Below are 22,545 nucleotides of genomic sequence, written 5' to 3'. Positions count from 1 at the left end.
GACTTGGTGGAGTCTATAATGAACAACTAAATTTAGGTCCTATGTTTGGTGACTTTCCACAGTCTTCCTTGAGACAGTGGACCACATATGCAAACCAATACAGCTCTTCTGTTTCAGGAACAATTGCAACTGAAAATTAACTCCCAATTCCTAAAGCACCACAGAAACCAAGTGCCATTTCACTCACCTTTGTTCACCCTCTCTGTGGGTTCTAAGCTATTTCCCTACCTCCTTTCCAAGTCACTGCCTAAAGACAGTCCTGGGGATTCGCCCTTGGACATGTAGAATCAGTTGCATGCAGTAAATGCAAAGGTTGACTATACCAGCACTGGGTTATCCATAGATTTTTCCTGAGCAAAAGGATGCTTTCTCACGATGACTTCATGAGTCTTCAGGTGGACAGAGATCAACACTTTGCCTCTAGGAGGTAGGAAGTGAAGTCCCTTGCAAACTCTCACTATGGTTTCCCGAATACGATGACCTGCCTGTACGACAGGGAGACCCTTATGAGCACAGGAGAGGGTGCTGTGATGCTCAGCTGTGGCTGGGCTGGCACTGAGAACTAAACATGATTCCCTGGCTGATGTCTCTGGGGAGCAGATACCCACACTGTTAATGAGCCCCTGTCACTGAGCGGTCCAGAGATGGCAGTCCTCAGGGAGAAGGACGATCAAGGACAAAGCCAGAGGAGACCTCATCTGTCTCTTTTGTTATTTCATGTATTTCACAAATAACTCCCTAGATCTCCCCAACCACCTTGGTTCTCATCTACTAAAGACCTACATGTTTTACAAAATACTTTAGGCTTTTTTGTCATAATTGCCTGAAATATTTACATATAAATATATAAATAAGAGTCCATTCAGTTCCTTAATTTTAAATGTAAATATGTGAGGTCATGACCTCAGGGTGTAGGGATGGAGCCCAGCTTAGGCATAGAGTTCCCCACCCAGCAGGGAGTCCGCTTCCCTCTCTATCTCCTGCTTAGCCTCCCCCCACTCATGCACATTCTTTCTCTCTCTAAAATAAATAAATTAATCTTTAAAAATAAATAAATAAATGTAAATATGTGAATTTTTTTTCACTTACTCTCCATAACCACTGTACACAGGATCACAGAGCTAATAATGAGGCACAGTCTAATCTTTAAGCTGAATATAAAGGAGGGCAACCAAATTCTACCAAACTTCTAATGAGGTTACTGGGGGGAAAAATGATTTTTTTTAGTTAAATTCAATTAATTATCATATAATGTATTATTTGTTTCACGGGTACAGGTCTGTGATTCATCAGTTTGTTTTATAAGATTTTATTTGTTTATTTGACAGAGAGAGCGAGAGAGCACAAGCAGAGGGAGTAGCAGAGGAAGAGGGATAAACAGGCTCCCGGCTGAGCAGGGAGCCCGAAGCGGGACTTGATCCCATGACCCTGAGATCATGACCTAAGCTGAAGGCAGATGCTCAACCGTCCAAGCCACCCAAGCGCCCTTGTGATTCATAAGTCTTACACAACGCCCAGTGCTCATTATAACACATACCCTCCCCAATGTCCATCACCCAGTTACCCCATCCTTCCACTCCACTCCCCGCCAGCAACCCTCAGTTTGTTTCATAAGATTAAGAGTCTTCTGTGCTTTGTCTCCCTCTTTGGTCTTGACTTGTTTCATTTTTTCCTCTCTTCCCTATGATCCTCTGCCTTGTTTCTTAAATTCCACATATCAGTGAGATAATACGATAATTGTCTTTCTCTGACTATTTCACTTAACATAATACCCTCTAGTTCAATCCATGTCATTGCAAACGGCAAGATATCATTTTTTGATGGCTGCATAATATTCCATTGTATATATATACCACCTCTTCTTTATCCATTGATCTGTCACTGGACATCTGGGCTCTTTCCACAGTTTGGCTATTGTGGATATTGCTCCTATGAACATTGGGTGCAGGTGCCCCTTTGGATCACTATATTTGTATCTTTGGGGTAAATGCCCAGTAGTGCAATTGCTGGGTCATAAGGTGGCTCTATTTTCAACGTTTTGAGGAACCTCCATACTGTTTCCCAGAGTGGCTGTACCAGCTTGCATTCCCACCAATAGTATAGGAGGGTTCCCCTTTCTCCATATCATCACCAACATTTGTTATTTCTTGTCTTGTTAATTTTAGCCATTGTAACTGGAGTGAGATGGTATCACATTGTGGTTTTGATTTGTATTTCCCTGACACAAGAGTGATGTTGAAAACTTTTTCATGTGTCTGTTGGCAATTTGAATGTCCTCCTTGGAGAAATGTTTGTTCATGTCTTCTGCCTATTTCTTGGTTGGATTATTTGTTCTTTGGGTGTTGAGTTTGGTAAGTTCTTTATAGATTTTGGATACTAACCCTTTATCTGATATGTCATTTGCGAATAGCTTTTCCCATTCTCTCTGTTGTCTTTTGGTTTTGTTGACTCTTTCCTTTGCTGTGCAAAAGTTTTCATCTTGATGCAGTTCCAGTAGCTCATTTTTGCTTTTGCTTCCCTTGCCTTTGGAGACATGTCTAGCAAGGAGTTGCTGCTGCCGAGATCACAGAGTTGTTGCTTGTGTTCTCTTCTAGGAATTTGATGCATTCCTGTCTCACATTGGGGTCTTTCATCCAATTTGAGTTTATCCTTGTGTATGGTATAAGAGAATGGTTCAGTTTCATTCTTCTGCATGTGGCTGTCCAATTTTCCTGACACCATTTGTTGAAGAGACTGTCTTTTTTCCATTGGATATTCCTTCCTGCTTTGTGAAAGATTAGTTGACCATAGTGTTGAAGGTCCATTTCTGGGTTCTCTACTCTGTTCCATTGATCTAGGTGTCTGTTTCTGTGCCAGTACCATACTGTCTTGATGATTAAACCTTTGTAATAGAGCTTGAAGTCCAGAATTGTATGCCACCAGCTTTCGTTTTCGTTTTCAACATTCCTTTGTCTATTCAGGGTCTTTTCTGATTCCATACAGATTTTAGGATTATTTGTTCCAGTTCTGTGAAAAAAGTTGGTGGTATTTTGAAAGGGATTGCATTGAATGTGTAGATTGCTCTAGGTAGCATAGAGATTTTAACAATATTTATTCTTCCAATCCATGAGCATGGAATGTTTTCCCATCTCTTTGTGTCCTTCAATTTCTTTCATGAGTGTTCTACAGTTTTTAGAGTACAGATCCTTTACCTATTTGGTTAGGTATTCCTAGGTATCTTATGGTTTTGGGTGCAATTGTAAATGGCAGTAAATCCTTCATTTCTCTTTCTTCTGTCTCACTGATGGTGTATAGAAATGCAACTGATTTCTGTGCATTGATTTTGTATCCTGTCACTTTACTGAATTCCTGTATGAGTTCTAGCAATTTTGGGGCAGAGTCTTTTGGGTTACCCACATAGAGTATCATGTCATCTGCAGAGAATGAGAGTTTGACTTCTTTGCTGATTCCGATGCCTTTTATTTCTTTTCTTTTCTCTCTCTCTCTCTCTTTTTTTTATCTGATTGCTGAGGCTAGGACTTCTAGTAATATGTTAAACAGCTGTGGTGATAGTGGACATCCCTCCTGTATTCCTGACCTTAGGAGAACAGCTCTCAGGTTTTCCCCATTGAGAATGATACTCACTATGAGTTTTCATAGATGGTTTTTATGATATTTAGGTATGTTCCATCTCTCCACTGTAAAGGGTTTTAATCAAGAAAGGATGCTGTACTTTGTCAAATGCTTCTTCTGCATCTATTGAGAGGATCATACGGCTCTTGTCCTTTCTTTTATTTATGTAGTGTATCACTTTGAATGATTTGTGGGTGTTGAACCAACCTTGCAGCCCAGGAATAAATCTCAATTGGTTGTGGTGAATAATCCTTTTAATGTAGTGTTAGATCCTATTGACTAGTATTTTGGTGAGAATTTTGGCATCCATGTTCATCAGGGACATTGGTCTGTAATTCTCCTTTTTGATGGGGTCTTTGTCTGGTTTTGGGATCAAGGTGATGCTGGCCTCATAATAAAAGTTTGGAAATTTTCCCTCCAGTTCTATTTTTCAAAATAGCTTCAGAAGAATAGGTATTAATTCTTCTTTAAATGTTTGGTAGAATTCCCCTGGAAAGCCATCTGGATGTGGACTTTGGTTTTTTGTGAGGTTTTTGATTACTCCTTCAATTTCCTTGCTGGTTGCGGGTGTGTTCAGGTTTTCTATTTCTTCGTGGTTCAGTTTTGGTAGCTTATACATCTCTAGGAATGCATTCATTTCTTCCAGATTGCCTAATTTGTTGGCATATAGATGCTCATAATATGTTCTTATAATTGTTTTAGTTTCTACATGGTTAGTTGTGATCTCTCCTTTCATTCGTGATTTTATTTATTTGGGTCCTTTCTCTTTTCTTTTGGATAAGTCTGGCCAGGGGTTTATCAATCTTATTCATTCATTCAAAGAACCAGCTCCTACTTTCGTTGATCTGTTCTCCCATTCTTTTGGTTTCTATTTCATTGATTTCTGCCCTATTCTTTATTATTTCTCTTCTCCTCCTGTGTTTAGGCTTTATTTGCTGTTCTTTCTCCAGCTCCTTTAGGTGCAGGGATAGGTTGTGTCTTTGAGACCTTTCTTGTTTCTTGACAAAGGCTTATATTGCTATACACTTCCCTCTTAGGCCACCTTTGCTGCATCCCAAGATTTTGAACAGTTGTGTTTTCATTTTCATTTGTTTCCATGAATTTTTAAAATTCCTCTTTAATTTCCTGGTTGACCCATTCGTTCTTTAGTAGGATGCTCTTTAACCTCCAGGTATTTGAGTTCTTTCCAACTTGTGATTGAGTTCCAGTTTCAAAGCATTGAGGTCTGAAAATATGCAGGGAACGATTCCAGTCTTTTGGTACCGGTTGAGGCCTGATTTGTGACCCAGGATGTGATCTGTTCTGGAGAATGTTCGTGTGCACTCGAAAAGAATATGTATTCTGTTGCTTTAGGATGGAATGCTGTGAATATGTCTGTAAAGTCCATCTGGTCCAGTGTGTCATTCAAAGTCCTTGTTTCCTTGTTAATCTTCTGCTTAGGTAATCTGTCCATTGCAGTGAGTGGGTTGTTAAAGTCCCCCACTATTATTGTATTATTATCGACGTGTTTCTTTGATTTTGTTATTAATTGGCTTGTATAATTGGCTGCTCCCATGTTAGGGGCATAAATATTTACAGTTGTTAGAACTTCTTGTTGGATAGACCCTTTAAGTATGATGTAGTGTCCTTCTTCATCTCTTATTACAGTCTTTGGTTTAAAATCTAATTTGTCTGATCTAAGGATTGCCATCCGAGCTTTCTTTTGATGTCCATTAGCATGATAAATGGTTTTCCATCCCCTCACTTTAAATCTGGAGCTGTCTTTGGGTCTAAAATGAGTCTCTTGCAGACAGCATGTGGATAGGTCCTGCTTTTTTATCCAGTCTGATATCCTGTCTCTTTTGATTGGGGCATTTAGCCCATTGACAGTCAGAGTAACTATTGAATGTTATGAATTTAGTGCTGTTGTATTACCTGTAAAGTCACTGTTTCTGTAGATTGTCTCTGTTCCTTTCTGGTCTATGTTAATTTTGGGCTCACTGTTTGCTTAGAGGATCCCCTTTAATACTTCTTGTAGGGCTTGTTTTGTTATCACAAATTCTTTAATTTCTGTTTTTCCTGGAAGCTTTTTATCTCTCCTTCTATTTTGAATGACATCCTAACTGGATAAAGTATTCTTGGCTGCATATTTTTCTCATTTAGCACCCTGACTATATCATGCCAGTCCTTTCTGGCCGGCCAGGTCTCTGTGGATAAGTCTGCTGCCAGTCTAATGTTTCTACCCTTTTAGGTTACAGACCTCTTCTCCTGAGCTGCTTTCAGGATTTTCTCTTTGTCTCCGAGATTTGAAAGTTTCACTATTAGATGTCGAGGTATTGACCTATTTTTCTTGATTTTGAGGGGGCTTCTCTGTGCCTCCTGGATTTTGATGCCTGTTTCCTTCCCCAGATTAGGGAAGTTGTCTGTTCCAATATACCTTCTCCCCCTCTCTCTCTTTCCTCTTCTTCTGAGATCCCAATTGTTCTAATACTGCTTATGTTATTATATCACTTATGTCTCAAATTCTCACCTCGTGATCCAGTAGTTGCTTCTTTCTCTCTGTTTCTTTCTCTTTCTCTCAACTTCATATTCTCCATCGTTTTGTGTTCTATATCAGGAATTCTCTCTTCAGCCTCATTTATCCTAGCAGTCAGAGCCTCCTTTTTTTATTGCATCTCACTAGTAGCCTTTTTTTATTTGACTTGGTTAGATTTTAGTTCTTTTATTTCTCCAGAAAGAGATTCTCTAGTGTCTTTTATGCTATTTTCAAGCCCAGCTAGTATCTTTATAATCGTTATTCTGAACTCTAGTTCTGACATCTTACTTATGTCCATACTGATTAGGTCCCTGGCACTCAGTACTGCCTCTTGTTCTCTTTTTTGAAGTGAGTTTTTCCAACTTGTCATTCTGTCCAGAGAAGAAAGATGAACAGGAGAACAAAATATCAAAATGGCAACAACGACCCCTGAGAAATATACACTAAACAAATCAGAAGAGACCCAAAACTGGGAGGAAAAAAAAGGAAAGAAAGAAAAAAGGGGGAGGGAAGAGCATATAATCAGAGGTGAGAAGAATGTAGACATATACACTGGATTCTATGTATATTTTGGTCTGTTTTTTAGAAAACTAGATCCATAAATTTTAAAGAAAGAAAAACATATATGTACAAAAGTATAATTAAATACAATGAAAGCATAAATTGTACCTGTAAAAATGGAAGTTAAAAGACAAAAAAAGACAAAAGAGGGGGAAAAAAATCAACAACAACAACAAAAAAGGAAGGGATATAAGCAGACAGGTGAACAGAACAGAGAAATACACTATCTTCTGAGTGTGTTTTGGTCATTTTGTTGGAAGAAACTACATCTCAAAATTGTAAAGAATAAAACCTTATATATACAAAAATAAAATTAAACACATTGAAAGGACAGAATATAACTGTAAAGATGAAAATTTTAAGAAGACTTTAACAAAACAAAGAGAAAGAAGGAAAAAACAACAACAAAAAAGAGAATATGGTCAGACAGGTGACTAAGAACAGAGCCATACACTAGATTTTAGGTGTATTTTGGTCTGTTCAAAGAAAGTATATCCTAAAATTGTAAAGTAAGAAAAACTTATAAATATACACAAATAAGGTTAAATACAATGAAGGGATAGAATGTAACTGTAAAAATGAAAATTAAAAAAGATTTTAAAAAGGGAGTTGATAAAATAAGAAATTCATTGAAAAAAGGAAAGAAAAAAATTTTTTTTTAAATTTCAGTTGAAAGACTAAGAATCATGGGGGAAAAGCCATGAATTCTATGTACTGATTTCCCCTAGTGCTGGAGTTTTGCAGTTCTCATCGATTGGAAAACTTGGTCTTGGCTGGATGTTCTTGCTGATCTTCTGGGGGAGGGATCTGTTGCTTTGATCCTTAAGTGTCTTTGCCCGGAGTGGAATTGCACCACCCTTGCCAGGGGGCCAGGCTAAGTAATCTGCTCCAGTTTGCTCTATGTGACTTTTGTTCCCTGAAGGCTTTTCATGCAGCTTTAGAGGATGAGAATGAAAATGGCAGCCTCCCAATCTCCAGCTCCAGGGAGGAAAGCTCAGGCCCCCACTCCTCAGTGAGCCCTCAGAGAAAAGCAGTGAGTCACTCCTGTCTCCCTGGTCTCCTGCTACATTTTGTGCTCACCTGGCCTGTGCCCGAGCATTTCTATCTCAGGCACTCGACCCCATCTGGAGTCTCCAAACCCTGCAGACTCCTGCAGCACACTCCTGCACCACTCTTCCCAGGGGAGAAAGAAGAGTCTCGCCATTCTGCCATTTGTTGGGCCCCTGTTCAGAGAGCAGTCGCCCACCTGTGCTGAGGTTCACAGTTTATGGCAACCCCAAGCCAAGAACCCACTCCTGAGCTCACTCATTGCAGCCAGCTTCCCCACACCAATGCCTGGGAACACTGCCACACTCAGGCACCTCCAGTCTTCCTGTGACCCTGAGGATCCTGAGACCACACTGTCCCAGCTAGGGTTCCGCCCCTACTTGTCCACCTGAGCAGCAGCCCTCATATGGGAACAGACTTCTAAAAGTTCTGGTTTTGTGCTCCGCTGCTTTATCACTTGCTGGTAGCCAGCTAACAGAGATTACCTCCCCTCACAGTCTATCTTCCCATATATCGCCTTGGATTCACTTCTCCACACCTCCCACCTTGCAGAAAGTAGTCACTTTTCTATTTTTAGAATTGCAGCTATTCTTTTCTTAGATCTCCAGTTGAGTTCCCAGGTGTTCAGAATGATTTGATAGCTATCTAGCTGAATTCCTGGGACCAGACAAAATTATGGTCTCCTACTCCTCTGCCATTTTGGACTCTTTCCCATTCATTTTCTTTTTTACATCCCACATATGAGTGAAGTCATATGCTATTTGTGTTTCTCGAACTGACTTATTTCACTTATCATAATATATTCTAGTTCCATCCGTGTCACTGCAAATGGCAAGATTTCATCCTCTTTCATGGCTGAGTAATGTTCCATTGCAAATGCATATACCACATCTTCTTTAACCATTCATCAGTTGATGGTCATTTGGGCTCTTTCCATAACTTAGCTATTGTTGATAATACTGATATAAATATCAGGGTGAAGGGACACCTGGGTGGCTCAGTCAGCTGAGTGCCTTTGGCTCAGGTCATGATCCCAGGATCTTGGGATCCAGTCCTGAATTGGGCTCCTTGCTCAGCATGGAGCCTGCTTCTCCCTCTGCCTGTCACTCCCCCTGCTTCTGCTCTCTCTCTCTGACAAATAAATACATTTGTTTTAGTATTTGAATCAGTAATTTTGTATCCACTGGGTAAATATCTAGCTGTAATTGCTGCATCATAAGTTAGTTCTATTTTTAAGTTTTTGAGGAACCTCTATACTGTTTTCCAGAGTAGCTGCACCAGTTTGCATTCTCAGCAGCAGTGGAAAAGAATTCCCCTTTTTCCACATCCTCACCAGTATCTGTTGTTTCCTGTATTATTAATTTTAGACATTGTGACAGGTGTGAGGTGATATCTCCTTGTGGTTTTGATTTTGTAATTCCATGATGATGGGTGATGTTGAGCATCTTTCATGTGTCTGTTAGCCATCTGTACGTCTCCTTTGAGAAAAAGTCTATTCCTGTCTACTTGTTGAAGGGCTTTCACACACATGTTCATCTAACACAAAAGGTAGGACATCGTGCATATGTTCACCTGCATTTCCACCCAGAGTCAGTGGTAACAAATCTGCTCGCTCCCTGTTCAACATACCACACAGTCCCTCACCCTCTTCTGCACAAGGCATGACTCTGAGGCTTTCATGGAAACATTCTCCCACTCTGGAGCTGGACACTCCATTGCTCCTGTGGGGTTCTTGAAGGATGCTCCCAAACTATTTCATCTTGGTGGGAATTTTCTGGAACCTAAACCAACTAGGTATAGTGATTGTGATGAGGATATAACTGAGAGCACTAGAAGCCCAAACGTGTGGAAAGAGGCCATAAATCCCTGGCTACATTTCCCTCATCCACACCCTCCCACTCCCAAACACACAACCATGTACATACACACAAAACACATGCATTAGGAAGCTTCCAAAATTTGGTTTACTATGTCTTCTTTGAATATTTGACCACTGAACAAATCCCTGCTCAGGCTGCTGAATATACAAGGATAATTAAAAGTGTTTGAGCCAATTTCTATTTTCATATATTAGAATTCTTTTAACTTTGGCCATTTGGGGACCAAGCCTATAATTCATTTGTAAATAAATTCTCAACTTTATTAACACTTCAACATTATAAATTATAAACCTTAAGCTTGTAATCACAATGAGGATATCTTTGAATGTTCAGCATGCTAACTAAAACATTAAGAGCACTTATTATCACTGACTTCTGTTAACCATTATTCTCTACCTGGTAATAGTCAGGGCTTATTGAAAGCAGTTAAAAATATTTCAAAGTCCCATGGAAAGAACATAATTTTAGAGTCTGTATGTTTAGGTTCACATTTTGGCCTGATCAATTAAAATTGTGAAATTTCAAGACAAGAAATTAACCTCCCCATTAAGAGTATGCTCACCTGTACACTAACAATAATGTTGACTCTCGGTGCTATGGGAAATGAATAAGATAGAAAATGTGAAAATTCATAATAAATTGGAAAGTGCTATGTAAATGCAAAGAACTACTAGCAGTTCTGGCTAAGGTCACACTTTTTCTGTTGCATTTTCCTAGTCACCCTGCATGGAGCCATGCTATCAGCCACTCTGTGCTTGAAATGCCCTTCATGCAGCTTTCGTGAAACTATTCAGCCTAGATATACTTACATGGCAGCAACCATTACCATTCTGATTCTTTTAAAACTCTATGTCCTTTACCTTTAATTCTCTTTTTAGACATTTTCCCCTTCAAAAATGATGGTACTTCAACTGAACCACCAAAGTGAGAATTGCCAAAGTGTATCAGGCTCTGAGTCCTCTCCCCAAGTAGAATCCTATGCTGTCCATTGTCAATCCTGACATATCTACTTGGATATTTACAATTAATATGTAAACCATATTTGGACACCAGTCCAAAATCAGGTGTTACCCAGGACACCCTCCCTCAGAAGGTTCTAAAGGAGAATGTGTTCTATTCCTTTCTCTTAGCTTATGGTGTTGTCAGCAATCCTTGGCATCCTTTGGCTTCTAGATTCATTGTTGTTCCAATCTTTCCTTCACTTGGAATTCTCCCTGTATCTGTGTCTGGGTCTCTGTTTTCCATTCTTATAAGGACATTGGCCATTCTGGATTAAAGCACACCTTCATCATGGATAACTTCATCTTCATTAGATTACATCTTCAAAGACTCTTTTTTCAAATAAAGTCACATTCATATGCATAAGGTATTAGAATATGAACACAGCTGCGGTGGGGGGGGGAACAAAATTCACCTAAAACAGAACCTTTTCCTCTTGCCTTCTCTCTTCTAACAAAGGGATCAGCTGACCTCTCAGTCACCAAGACTGGTATCCTTAATGATACTGTGGATACCTTGATATATCACCTATAGTCATTCATCATATGCTACCCTGTCCCAGGCTGTCCTCAAGCTCCATAAGCTCCATAAGCTGATCCAGGCAGAATTCATGAGGTATCATATCATGTAATTGAAAATTGCTAAAATAATAGATCTTAAAAGTTCTCCTGAAAAGAAAATAAAGGGAACTCTGTGCAGCAATAGATGTTAACCAGAGTTACTGTGGTGATGATTCCACAGTATATACCAGTATCAAATCATTATGTTATATGCCTAAAACTAACACAATGCTATGTGAATATTGTAACTCAATTTAAAAAAGGAATTTAAACACTAGCAAAAAATATTGTAGCTAATACTATTAAATAGTATTGGTAAATGGTAGTTAAATAGAGACACAGTTTCACTCCCAATCAATGTGGCAGGAAGAGATTGACTACCTGTTGATGTCACCTCTCCAGAGGCTTCTTCTTTGGCTGCCTTTGGGGAGCCAAACTCTGAATACTTCAACTGAGGTTAATGAGTTACATGGGGCAGGACACTCCTGGGGCCCCTAAAAATAAACATATCCTCAGTCCCTAAAGCATGTACTCTGACTTTCCTGACTTATAAATTATCCCTCAGATATAACAGTAGTTCTTTTATTCATGGGCAGATTCCATAGAATTCACAGCTTCTAACGTGTTTAGCTGCAGACTACACTGTCCACTCTAATTTATCCTTCCTTTTATGTCTCCAAACACTGAAATGAGTGGACAATCTTTGTGGGTAAACCCTGGGGATGAGACAACTTATTCTAACATTAGTTGTGAAGAGAATTGGTACTACCTTTAACAGAGAATGAGTGAGGAGCACTTTTGACTTCCCTTGCCTTTGAGAGTCACCATTTTCAAGGATTATCCTTTCCAAATTAGCATATTTTAAATACATGAATCTGCCTTTATTCTAAGGATTCTGTTCTGTTTCATCCCCTAACACTTGTCTACAATTTCATAACCACACACCACTCGGCAATCACTGAGTGTATTAGCATTCATGGGAGCCAGCAGTCATGAGCTTTCATCTGCAGACATTCACTTTGCCATCAATATGCCAATCTCTTAGTTTCCTATAACTGTAGTTCCTTCAAAGACCATCTTGCTTCTTCCAAGAGGTAGCCAGACAGGCAAGGGGGAACACCATGTGCCCACGGAAGCAGTAGATGACCTGCTGCAGCTGCAAGTGAAGGAACCCCAAAGTGCCAGCAAACAAACCTCCAGAAGCTACAAAGGTCCAAGGATGTATTCCCCTCCAGAACCTTCACAGGTTCTGCCAAGATCTTCATTTTGGACTTCTATCCTCCTGAGCTACAAGACAGTAAGTCTGGTTCTCTTAAGCTACCTAGTTTGTGGCAGTCTGATATGGAAGACTAGGAAAATAATGCCATGTATTGAAATTTATACTAAAATGACCATATCCATTTAATTCTCCTTTTCTGGTTACAATGAATTTTACATATGTCTTATCAGAATATATGCTTTCTTGGTTCAGATCACTTGCTGTGCACCATTGAGAAGAACAAAATCATTGAAAATCGTGTTCTCAGCTAAGTTATGAGATATGTTGGTGATCTCTGAGAAATAACAGCCTATTTGAAAACCTTCTAAGAGACTTCGGATGGACACCATGATAGACTGGAGAAGCCCTTCTCTACCCTTAAAACACAAGGAGAGAGGGAATCACCAAAAGCTAAACCCCAAGAACATATGACAAAACAAATTCTGACTAATGCCCATTGTCTGATTCTGGATATTTTGGATCAGGGCCTGATAATGTGGAAGATACAGAAACTAAGAACCATGCTGTCACTAAAGAACATGCAAGGACTGATGGGTGCTTCTTTGAAACTTGACAACGGATCTATTGAAACGCAAACCTACCAGGTTTCAGTAAAGAGCTAAATACATTATGTCTTTTATTTCTTCTTAAAAGCTAGTAACATCATCTCCTTTATTTGGAAGGAGAGAAGGCCAGGCAGGAGTGGGGGCAGGGGGGGGAGCAGCCTTTAGAATCTCAAAGCTTATTAGCAGATTTGTACTTACAATCCAAGTATTCTGATTCCCACTTTATTGCATTTTGAAACCTATTATCCCATTTTAATCTTACCCTTTGGCAACACAGTAACAACAGCCACCAAAACCATCACTGAAAGGATTTAGAAATAAAAGCAGAAGGGGATCGAGAATCCAACAGCAAAGGCATAAGAGAGGTGGCCAAATATCCTCTTGCCTGGTCATGGATTTTGCTAATAGAAAAGTGACATTTACAAAAGAGACAAAATCCAGCAAAGTTCCAGACAATACAGCTTTCTTTTAAAAACCTAAAGTTTGTGTGGGCACCTAGGTGGCTCAGTCAGTTAAGTGTCTGACTGTGGATTTTGGCTCAGGTCATGATCTCAGGGTTGTGAGATTGACCCCCACCTGGAGCTCTGTGCTGGATGTGGAGTCTGCTTAAGATTCTCTCTCCCTCTCCCTCTGCCCCTCCTTCCCACCCACCACCATGCTCATTGGCACCCATTCTCTCTCTAAAAAATTTAAAAATAAAATAAATAAAAAATAAAAACCTAGAGTTTGAATAGTCAAGACTATTAATTACCTACTTTCAAGACATTTTTTGCTTTACTATTCTCTATAAATTTCTATAACCCCTAGATTCACTTTCAATAGTCTGTTACAATTTTCTTTTGTTTGTTTTTTTGCAAGAGAGCGAGCGGGGTGGGGGGGCAGAGGTAGAGAAAGAATCTTAAGCAGACTCCACACTGAGTGCGGAGCTGGAAAGGGGGTTCAATCCCAGGACCCTGAGATCGCAAACCTGAGCCAAAATCAAGAGTCAAACACTTAACCAACTGAGCCACCCAGGCGCCCATAGCCTGTATTACAGTTTTTAAACTTCTTCCCTATTTGTATTTATTCAACAAAGACTTTCTTTTGACTCTACTACATTCCAGACTCTTTTCCAAGTTTATGGTGATATTATGAGATATTACTCTTGGTTTGGTTGTATTTACTCTTAAATGTGTATCACAGAGTGTATGGGGGTAGGGAGGTCATTCAAAAAAAACCAGTAATTTTAATACAAAACAGAATGAATTCTGCAAGATTGTATTTATAAGAAGTACTGATAAGATGTTGAATAAATATTTTTTCCATTACATTAAAAATTTTAAAAGACAGTTGTAAAGTTATAAAAAAGACTATGGGTGCCTGGGTGGCTCAGACAGTTAAGCATCGGACTCTTGGTTTGGGCTCAGGTCATGATCTCATGCTTGGTGGGACTCAGCCCACATTGGGCTCCCCACTCAGTGGGGAGTCCCCTTGAGGAACCTCTCCCTCTGCCCTTGCCCCCATGCTCTGTCTCTCTCTCTCTCTCAAAATAAATAAATAAATAAATATTAAAAATAAAAAGACTAAACTTTGAATTGGTGATTTCCTGACATTTGGCTGAAAGTGGTGTCACTAACGATTACCACAACCTCTTTATCCATTCATCAGTCGATGGATATTTGGGCTCTTTCTATAATTTGGCTATTGTTGATAATGCTACTATAAACATCAGGGTACCTGTAACCCTTCTAATCTGTAATTTTGCATCCTTTGGGTAAATACCCTGTAGTGCAATTGCTGGATCCTAGGGTAGTTCTATTTTTAACTTTTTAGGGAACCTCCATCTAGTTTTCCAGAGGGACAGCACCAGTTTGCATTCCCACCAACAGTGTAAGAGGTTTCCCCTTTCTCTGCATCATTGAAAACACCTTTAGTTTCCTGAGTTGTTAATTTTAGCCATCGTGATTGGTATGACGTGGTGTCTCATTGTGGTTTTGATTTCTATTTCCTTGATGCTGAGTGATGTTGAGCATCTTTTCATGTGTCTATTAGCCATCTGGATGTTTTCTCTGGAAAATATCTATCCATGCCTTCTGCCCATTTTTTAACTGGATTATTTGTTTTTGGGTGTTGAGTTTGAGAAGCTCTTTATAAATTTTGTATACTATCCCTTTATCTGATATGTCATTTGCAAGTATCTTCTCCCATTCCATATGCTGCCTTTTAATTTTGTTGATTCTTTCCTTCCCTGTGCAGAAGCTTTTTATCTTGAAGAAGTCCCAATACTTCATTTTTGCTTTTGTTTCCCTTGCTTCCAGAGATGTGTCTAGTAAGTGGATGATGTCAAAGAGGTTTCTGCCTGTGTTGTCCTCAAGGATTTTGATGGGTTCCTGTCTCACATGAAGGTCTTTCATCCATTTTGAATCTATTTTTGTGTATGGTGTAAAAAAGTAGTCCAGTTTCATCTTTACATGTGGCTGTCCAGGTTTCCCAACACCATTTGTTGAAGACACTGTCTTTTTTACCATTGGATATTATTTCCTGCTTTATCAAAAATCAGTTGACCATATAGCTGTAGGTTAATTTCTGGGTTCTCAATTCTGTTCCATTGATCTCTCTATTTTTGTGCCAGTACCATATTTCTTGATCACTACAACTTTGCAGTATAAATTGAAGTCCGGGTTTCTGATGCCTCCAGCTTCGCTTTTCTTTTTCAAGATTGCTTTGAGTATTCAGGGTGTTCTGTGGTCCCATACAAATTTTAGAATTGATTGTCCTAGCTTGGTGAAAATGTTGGTGGTAATTTGATAGGGATTGCATCAAATGTATAGATTGCTTTTGGTAATATAGACATTTTTTTTTTAAGATTTTATTTATTTATTTGACAGAGAGAGACACAGCAAGAGAGGGAACACAAGCAGGGGAGGTGGGAGAGGGAGAAGCAGGCCTCCCGCCGAGCAGGGAGCCCGATGCGGGGCTCGATCCCAGGACCCTGGGATCATGACCTGAACCGAAGGCAGATGCTTAACGACTGAGCCACCCAGGCGCCCCTGTAATATAGACATTTTAACAATATTTATTCTTTCAATCCATGAGAATAGAATGTTTTTCCATTTCCTTATGTCATCTTCAATTTCTTTCAACAGTGTTGTATAGTTTTCAGAACACAGATCATTTACCTTCTTGGTTAGGTTCATTCCTAGGTACCTTATTATGTTTGATGTAGTTGTAAATGGGATTGATTTGTTCATTTCTCTTTCTGCTGCTTCATTATTGGTGTATAGAAATGCAACAAATTTCTGTACATTGGTTTATATCCTGTGATTTAACTGAATTTGTGTATCACTTTCCACTTTCAGGTGGAATCTTTTAGGTTTTCAATATAGAGTATCATGTCTTCTGCAAATGCTAAAAGTTTCACTTATCCCTTGCCTGTTTGGATGCCTTTCATGTCTTTTTTGTTTTCTTTTTTTTTTTTAAGATTTTATTTATTTATTTGGCAGAGAGAGACACAGCGAGAGAAGGAACACAAGCCGGGGGAGTGGGAGAGGGAGAAGCAGGCTTCCCACAGAGCAGGGAGCCTGATGCAGGGCTCGATCCCAGGACTTGGGATCATGACCTGAGCTGAAGGCAGCCGTTTAATGACTGAGCCACCCAGGCACCCCCCCTTTTTTGTTTTCTGATTGCTAAGGCTAGGACCTCCAGTACTATGTTAAATAGTAATAGTGAAAATGGACATCCCTGTCTTGTTTCTAACTCTAGAGGAAAAGCTCTCATTTTCCCCATTGAAGATGATATTAGCTGTGTGTTTTTCATATATAGCCTTTATTATGTTGAGGTATGTTCCCTCTACATCTACTTTTTGGAGGATTTTTATCATGAATGGATGCTCTAGTTTGTCGGATGCTCTAGTTTGTCAAATTCTTTTTCTGAATGTATTAAGAGGATCATATGGTTCTTTGTCTTTCTTTTATTAATGTGGTGTATGACGTTGGTTTTAGAATATCGAACAACTCAGGGTGCCATGGTGGCTCAGTCAGTTAAGCGTCTGTCTTCAGCTCAGGTCATGATCTTGGGGTCCTGGGATTGAGCCCCATGACGGGCTCTGTGTTCAGCAGGGAGTCTGCTTCTCCCTCTCCCTCTAAGCTTGCTCTCTCTCTCTCAAATAAATAAAATCTTTTTTAAAAAATAGAAAATTGAGCTCTCTGGGCTCAGACCTAGTTCACAGTGACATGGCTAAACACACCAAGAAGGTCGGAATCATGGGTAAATACAGGACCCGTTATGGTGCCTCCCTAGGGAAAATGGTGAAGAAGATTGAAATAAGCCAGCACCCAAATACACTTGCTCCTTCTGTGGCAAAACCAAGATGAAAAGACAAGCTGTGTGGGGCGCCTGGGTGGCTCAGTTGGTTAAGCGACTGCCTTCGGCTCAGGTCATGATCCTGGAGTCCCTGGATCGAGTCCCACGTCGGGCTCCCTGCTCAGCAGGGAGTCTGCCTCTCTCTCTGACCCTCCCCCCTCTCATGCTCTCTGTCTCATTCTCTCTCTCAAATAAATAAATAAAATCTTTAAAAAAAAAAGAAAGAAAGAAAGAAAAGAAAAGACAAGCTGTGGGGATCTGGCATTGTGGTTCCTGCATGAAAACCGTCTCTGGTGGTGCCTGGACCTACAACACCATTTCTGCTGTGACAGTAAAGTCAGCCATCAGAAGATTGAAGAAGTTGAAAGACCAGTAGAAGCTCCACCATTTGAAACAATGCTAGCCTATAACAAATGGGTTAATTTATGTAACAAAAAAAAAATGGAATATTGAATAACTCTTGTGGCCCAGGAATAAATCCCACTGATCATGGTGAATGACTCTTTTAATGTACTGTCAGACCTGATTTGCTAGTATCTTGTTGAGAATTTTTGCATCCATGTTCATCCAGGATATTGGCCTGTACTTCTCTTTTTTAGTGGAGTCTGTATTTGATTTTGGGATCAGAGTAATGCTGGCCTCATAGAATGAATTTCAAAGTTTTCCTTGCATTTCCATTTTTTGGAATAGTTGGAGAAGAATAGGTATTAACTCTTTAAATGTTTGGTAGAATTTACCTGTGAAACCATCTGGCCTTGGAGTTTTGTTTGTTAGGAGTGTTTTGATTACTGACTCAATTTCTTTTTGGTTATCGATCTGCTCAAGTTTTCTATTTCTTCCTGTTTTGGTTTTGGCAGTTTACATGTTTCTAGGAGTTTTTCCATTTCTTCCAGGTGATCCAATTTTTTGGCATATAGTTTCTCATAATATTTTCTTAGAATTGTTTGTATTTCTGTGGTATTGGTTATTTCTTCTCTCTCATTTCTGATTTTATTTATTTGGGTCCTTTCTCTTTTCTTTTTGATCAGTCTGACTAGGGAGTTATCAATTTTATTAATTTTTTCAGAGAACCACCTCCTGGGTTCATTGATTTGTTCTACTATCTTTTTAGTTTCTATATCATTTATTTCTGCTCTAATCTTTATTATTTTCCTTCTAGTGGCTTTGTTGGTTGTTCTTTTTCTAGCTCCTTTAGGTGTAAGTTGGGTTGTTTGAGAATTTTCTTGCTTCTTGAGGTAGGCCTGTATTGCTATATGCTTCCCTTGTAGGGCTGCTTTGGGCTACATCCCTAAGATGCTTCAGGATGCTTAGGTTGCATCCCTAAGGTTTTGGACCGTCATATTTCATTTGCATTTGTTTCCATGTATTTTTTATTTCTTCTTTGTTTTCCTGGTTAGTAGCATGTTGTTTAACCTCCATGTATTTGTGGTCTTTCCACATTTTTTTCTCCTGGTTCACTTCAAATTTCAAAGCGATGTGGTCAGAAAATATGTATGGTATGACCTCAATCTCTTTGTACTTATTGAGGCCTGATTTGTGACCTAGTATGTGATCTATTCTGGAAAATGTCCCATGTGCACTTGAAAAGATTGTGTATTCTGCTGCTGTAGGGTGGAATGTTCTGGATATATCTGTTAAGTCCATCTGGTCCAGTGTGTCATTGAAAGCCATTGTTTCCTTGTTAATGTTCTGCTTAGATGATTTGTCCATTCATGTAAGTGGGGTGTTAAAGTCCCCTACTATTATTGTATTACTGTCCATGAGGTCCTTTATGTTTGTTGCTAATTGTTTTATATATTTGGGTGCTGCCATGTTGGGCACATAAATATTTACAATTGTAAGATCTTCTTGTTGAATTGCCCCCTTTATTATGATATAGTGCCCTTCTATATCTCTTGTTACAGTCTTTGATTTAAAATCTAACTTTTCCAATATAAGTATTGCTCCTCTTTCTTTTGACATCCATTTGCATGATAAATGTTTCTCCAACATCTCACTTTCTTTTCTTTTTTAAGATTTTATTTATTTATTTGTTAGAGAGAGAGCTCACAAGCAGGGGTAGCAGCAGGGAGAAGAAGCCGCAGGCAGAGGGAGACGCAGGCTTCCTGATGAGCAACAAGCCTGCTGTTGCACTCGATTCCAGGACCCTGGGATCATGACCTGAACCGAAGGCAGATGCTTAACCGACTGAGGCACCCAGGCGCCCCTCCATCATCTCACTTTCAATAAGAGTGTTCCTTAGGTCTAACAGGAGTCTCTTGTGGGTAGGATACACATGGGTCTTGTTTTTCATCCATTCTGACACCCTATGTCTTTTCATTGGAGCATTTAGACAATTTACATTCAGAGTAATTATTGATAGATATTATTTAGTGCCATTTGATTACTTGTTTTGTCCTTCTTTCAGGAGATGGTCTCTGTCCATCTCTTGTCTTTGTCACTTTTGATCTTTCCTTTCCACTCAAAGAGTCCCCCTTCATATTTCTTGCAGGGCTGGTTTAGTGGTCACAAACTCATTTAGTTTTTGTTTGTCCAGGAAACTCTTTATCTCTTCTATCTGAATGATAACCTGGTAGAATAGAGCAGTCTTGGCTGGAGATTTGTTCTATTCAGCACGTTGAATATATCATGCCACCTTCTTCTGGCCTGCCAAGTTTCTGTGGACAGATATGCTGCTAAATTCATGGGTCTTCCCTTGTCAGTTGGGGACATTTTTTGTCTTGCTGCTTTTAAGATTTCTTTATTTATTGCTATATTTTTCCAATTTACTTACAATATATCCTTGTGTTGACCTGCTTTTGTTGACATTGATAGAAGTTCTCTATGCCTCCTGGATTTGGATGTCTGTTTCCTTCCCCAGATTAGGGACGTTTTCAACTATTACTTCCTCAAATAAATCTTTTGCCAATCTCCCCTAGTCAAGGCACTGTCCCAGGAATAAGAAGTAAAACACATCCCTATCACCACAGGTAGGGACCTGAAAGTTCAGAAAGCAGTAGAAATAAACCTTGCTACTTTTTTACAATTCTACTACCTCAGCCCAAATTCCAATTGGAATTCTTTCCCAACTAAAGCTCCCAAACACCTGTTTTCTTTATCCTGTCAATTCCTCACACATTTTTTGCCTCTGTCTAAAAGGTATAAATACTGCCTGGCTTGGTCATTTCTTTGGGTCTCAATTTCATTATTGGGCCTCTGCATACAGGTAATAAAATTTTGGGTTTTTCTCCTGTTACTCTGTCTCATATCCATTTAATTACAAAACAGCTGGACGAACCCTGCGGGGAAGAAGGAAATGTGACCCTCCCCAAAACAAGTGTCCTGTCCCTAAGGCCATCTCAGGGACCCCATTCCCTGACCCCTCTGAGCAGCAGTCATGCATCCTCATTTCTGCATTTACACAGAGCCTACCTTCCCAGTAAACCACATTTCCATACCCAGTGGTTCCCGCAGTCTGCAAGACTAGGTCTGAAATGTGCTATAATATCATAACAATGAAAGAAGCTTTCTCCTATATTACAAAACAAGCATTCAAAAGAAGTCACCTGCAAAGGAAAGGGTTCAAAGATCTAAAACATATTCCTCCCTCTTCAGTGAGCCTGGACAGAACAGAACTCTGGCAAAGAGTAACCACAAAATGCACAGACTATGGGATACATGAGGGTCTTACAGGGGTGGCTGTACTCTGATTACTGATCTAGTAGTAATTTCATCATGATGTAGAGGGTCTGTTTAGAACTTACACTCGACACACTGCAGATATGCTACCAAATGACAGTCCTAAAGCCAGAACAGCCTACGAAGGTCGGGACACATAATCTGAGAAGCGCCCCCCCCAAGTCTTCTCTGTGCTGACTTGCACCACACTGGTTCTGCCTCACATTTGAGAAGCAAAATGCTTTCCATTGCAGCGAGGGGGTCTCCAAAGCTGTGTCTGATGGGTCTGGGGCCTCCTGGATACTGCAAGGGCTCTCACTATTTTGTATCCTTTGCTAATTGGTAGTAAATCTTCTTCTGGTTAAAAATTGTGTTTCATGTGAGTCTGACTGACATTTTGAGTCTCTGCAATCACTCATTATCTGAGCTGAGGGTGTGCACCCTGTGTTCCTCAGAAAGCAAAAGAGCTGGAAGAATCCATGAATTGCTCTAGAGCATCATGATCGTCCTGTCCTCCAGAGGCTAAACACAGATGGAATATAATAATTTGGCCAAGCCTTGGATACAATCCCACAGCCATGCCACAGTTATTGGTGAAAATTCAAAAGGAAACAGTCCAAATAATATTGGTGACGATTTACACAACCCTGGAGTCTGTTACAGCCAAAACATGGAGAGTGTGTGGAGGCAGATTCCTAACACTAGAAAAATGTTACAGAACAATTCTGAACTTGTGTTTGGTCTCCTAAGTGATTTCTTTTTTATTTTGGCATGAATTCCAGAGACCTTTATTATCTGTAATTTATTCCCATGTAACATAAACATCCAAATGCCATTCAAACATTCACTTAAAGGAAATAAATCTGTTTCACCCCAGGGCTCTGTGTGTCCTTAAGAGCAGAGAAGTGGATGCTCACCCAGAATAATAGGCTGTGTAATTTCATGAGACCTTGAGGGGTTTTGCACCAAAGAGAATTCATTTGAGGGATTTTAAAGTGACCATTTGCATATAACTGTCAGATACGGTTGAACCATAACAGAGAATAGAGGGGTGCCTAGGAGATTCAGTAGACTAAGCATCCAACTCTTGGTTTCAACTCAGCTCATGATCTCCACGTCACAAGATGGAGACCCCATCGAGCTCTGTGCTCAGGCCAGAGTCTGCCTGTCCCTCCCCAAATCCCTCGGCCCGTCCCCTGCCAGGTCTCTCCCTCTCTCTCAAATAAATGAATAAATAATAAAATCTTTAAAACAAAAAAAGAAAAATAATGGAGAGTGGGAAATTTGTCACATTTGGGGATAAACAGTATACATGACGCATCACTATGGTGTCAAGATATATCCCAGGTGTTCAAGTGGGAATACTGCGATGCTGTTAGCGATGCAGAGAGAACCTGACCGTGTGCATAATCTCCCCTGGCTGTCATTTCCAGCCTCCACATGCTGTCTCTATACAAAGATCACTTGTCATGAGCATGACCAGCTCAGGGGGTTCAAGGCCCTGAAGGATGCTAGTTAGCTGTCAGGATAGGGAACAGTAAGTACACTT

At 39.8% G+C, this 22,545-nt stretch overlaps 1 protein-coding gene across 1 annotated transcript in view; it reads right to left on the bottom strand.

Moving 5' to 3' along the window:
• Positions 1 to 22,545, bottom strand: part of LOC102740393 (olfactory receptor 2B8-like) — a 25,920-nt gene that overhangs the window by 1,239 nt on the left and 2,136 nt on the right. The window contains exon 2 of the mRNA XM_081827499.1: positions 324 to 485. Within this exon, the coding sequence (XP_081683625.1) occupies positions 324 to 485 (162 nt within the window). The remainder of the gene's footprint in view (positions 1 to 323; positions 486 to 22,545) is intronic.

This window comes from Leptonychotes weddellii, chromosome 8 (genome assembly GCF_054177405.1).
Source record: "Leptonychotes weddellii isolate Sample4059 chromosome 8, ASM5417740v2, whole genome shotgun sequence".
Classification (NCBI taxonomy): domain Eukaryota; kingdom Metazoa; phylum Chordata; class Mammalia; order Carnivora; family Phocidae; genus Leptonychotes; species Leptonychotes weddellii.
Note: the sequence above shows the minus strand (reverse complement) of the source record. Positions and strands in the feature narration are given on the sequence as shown.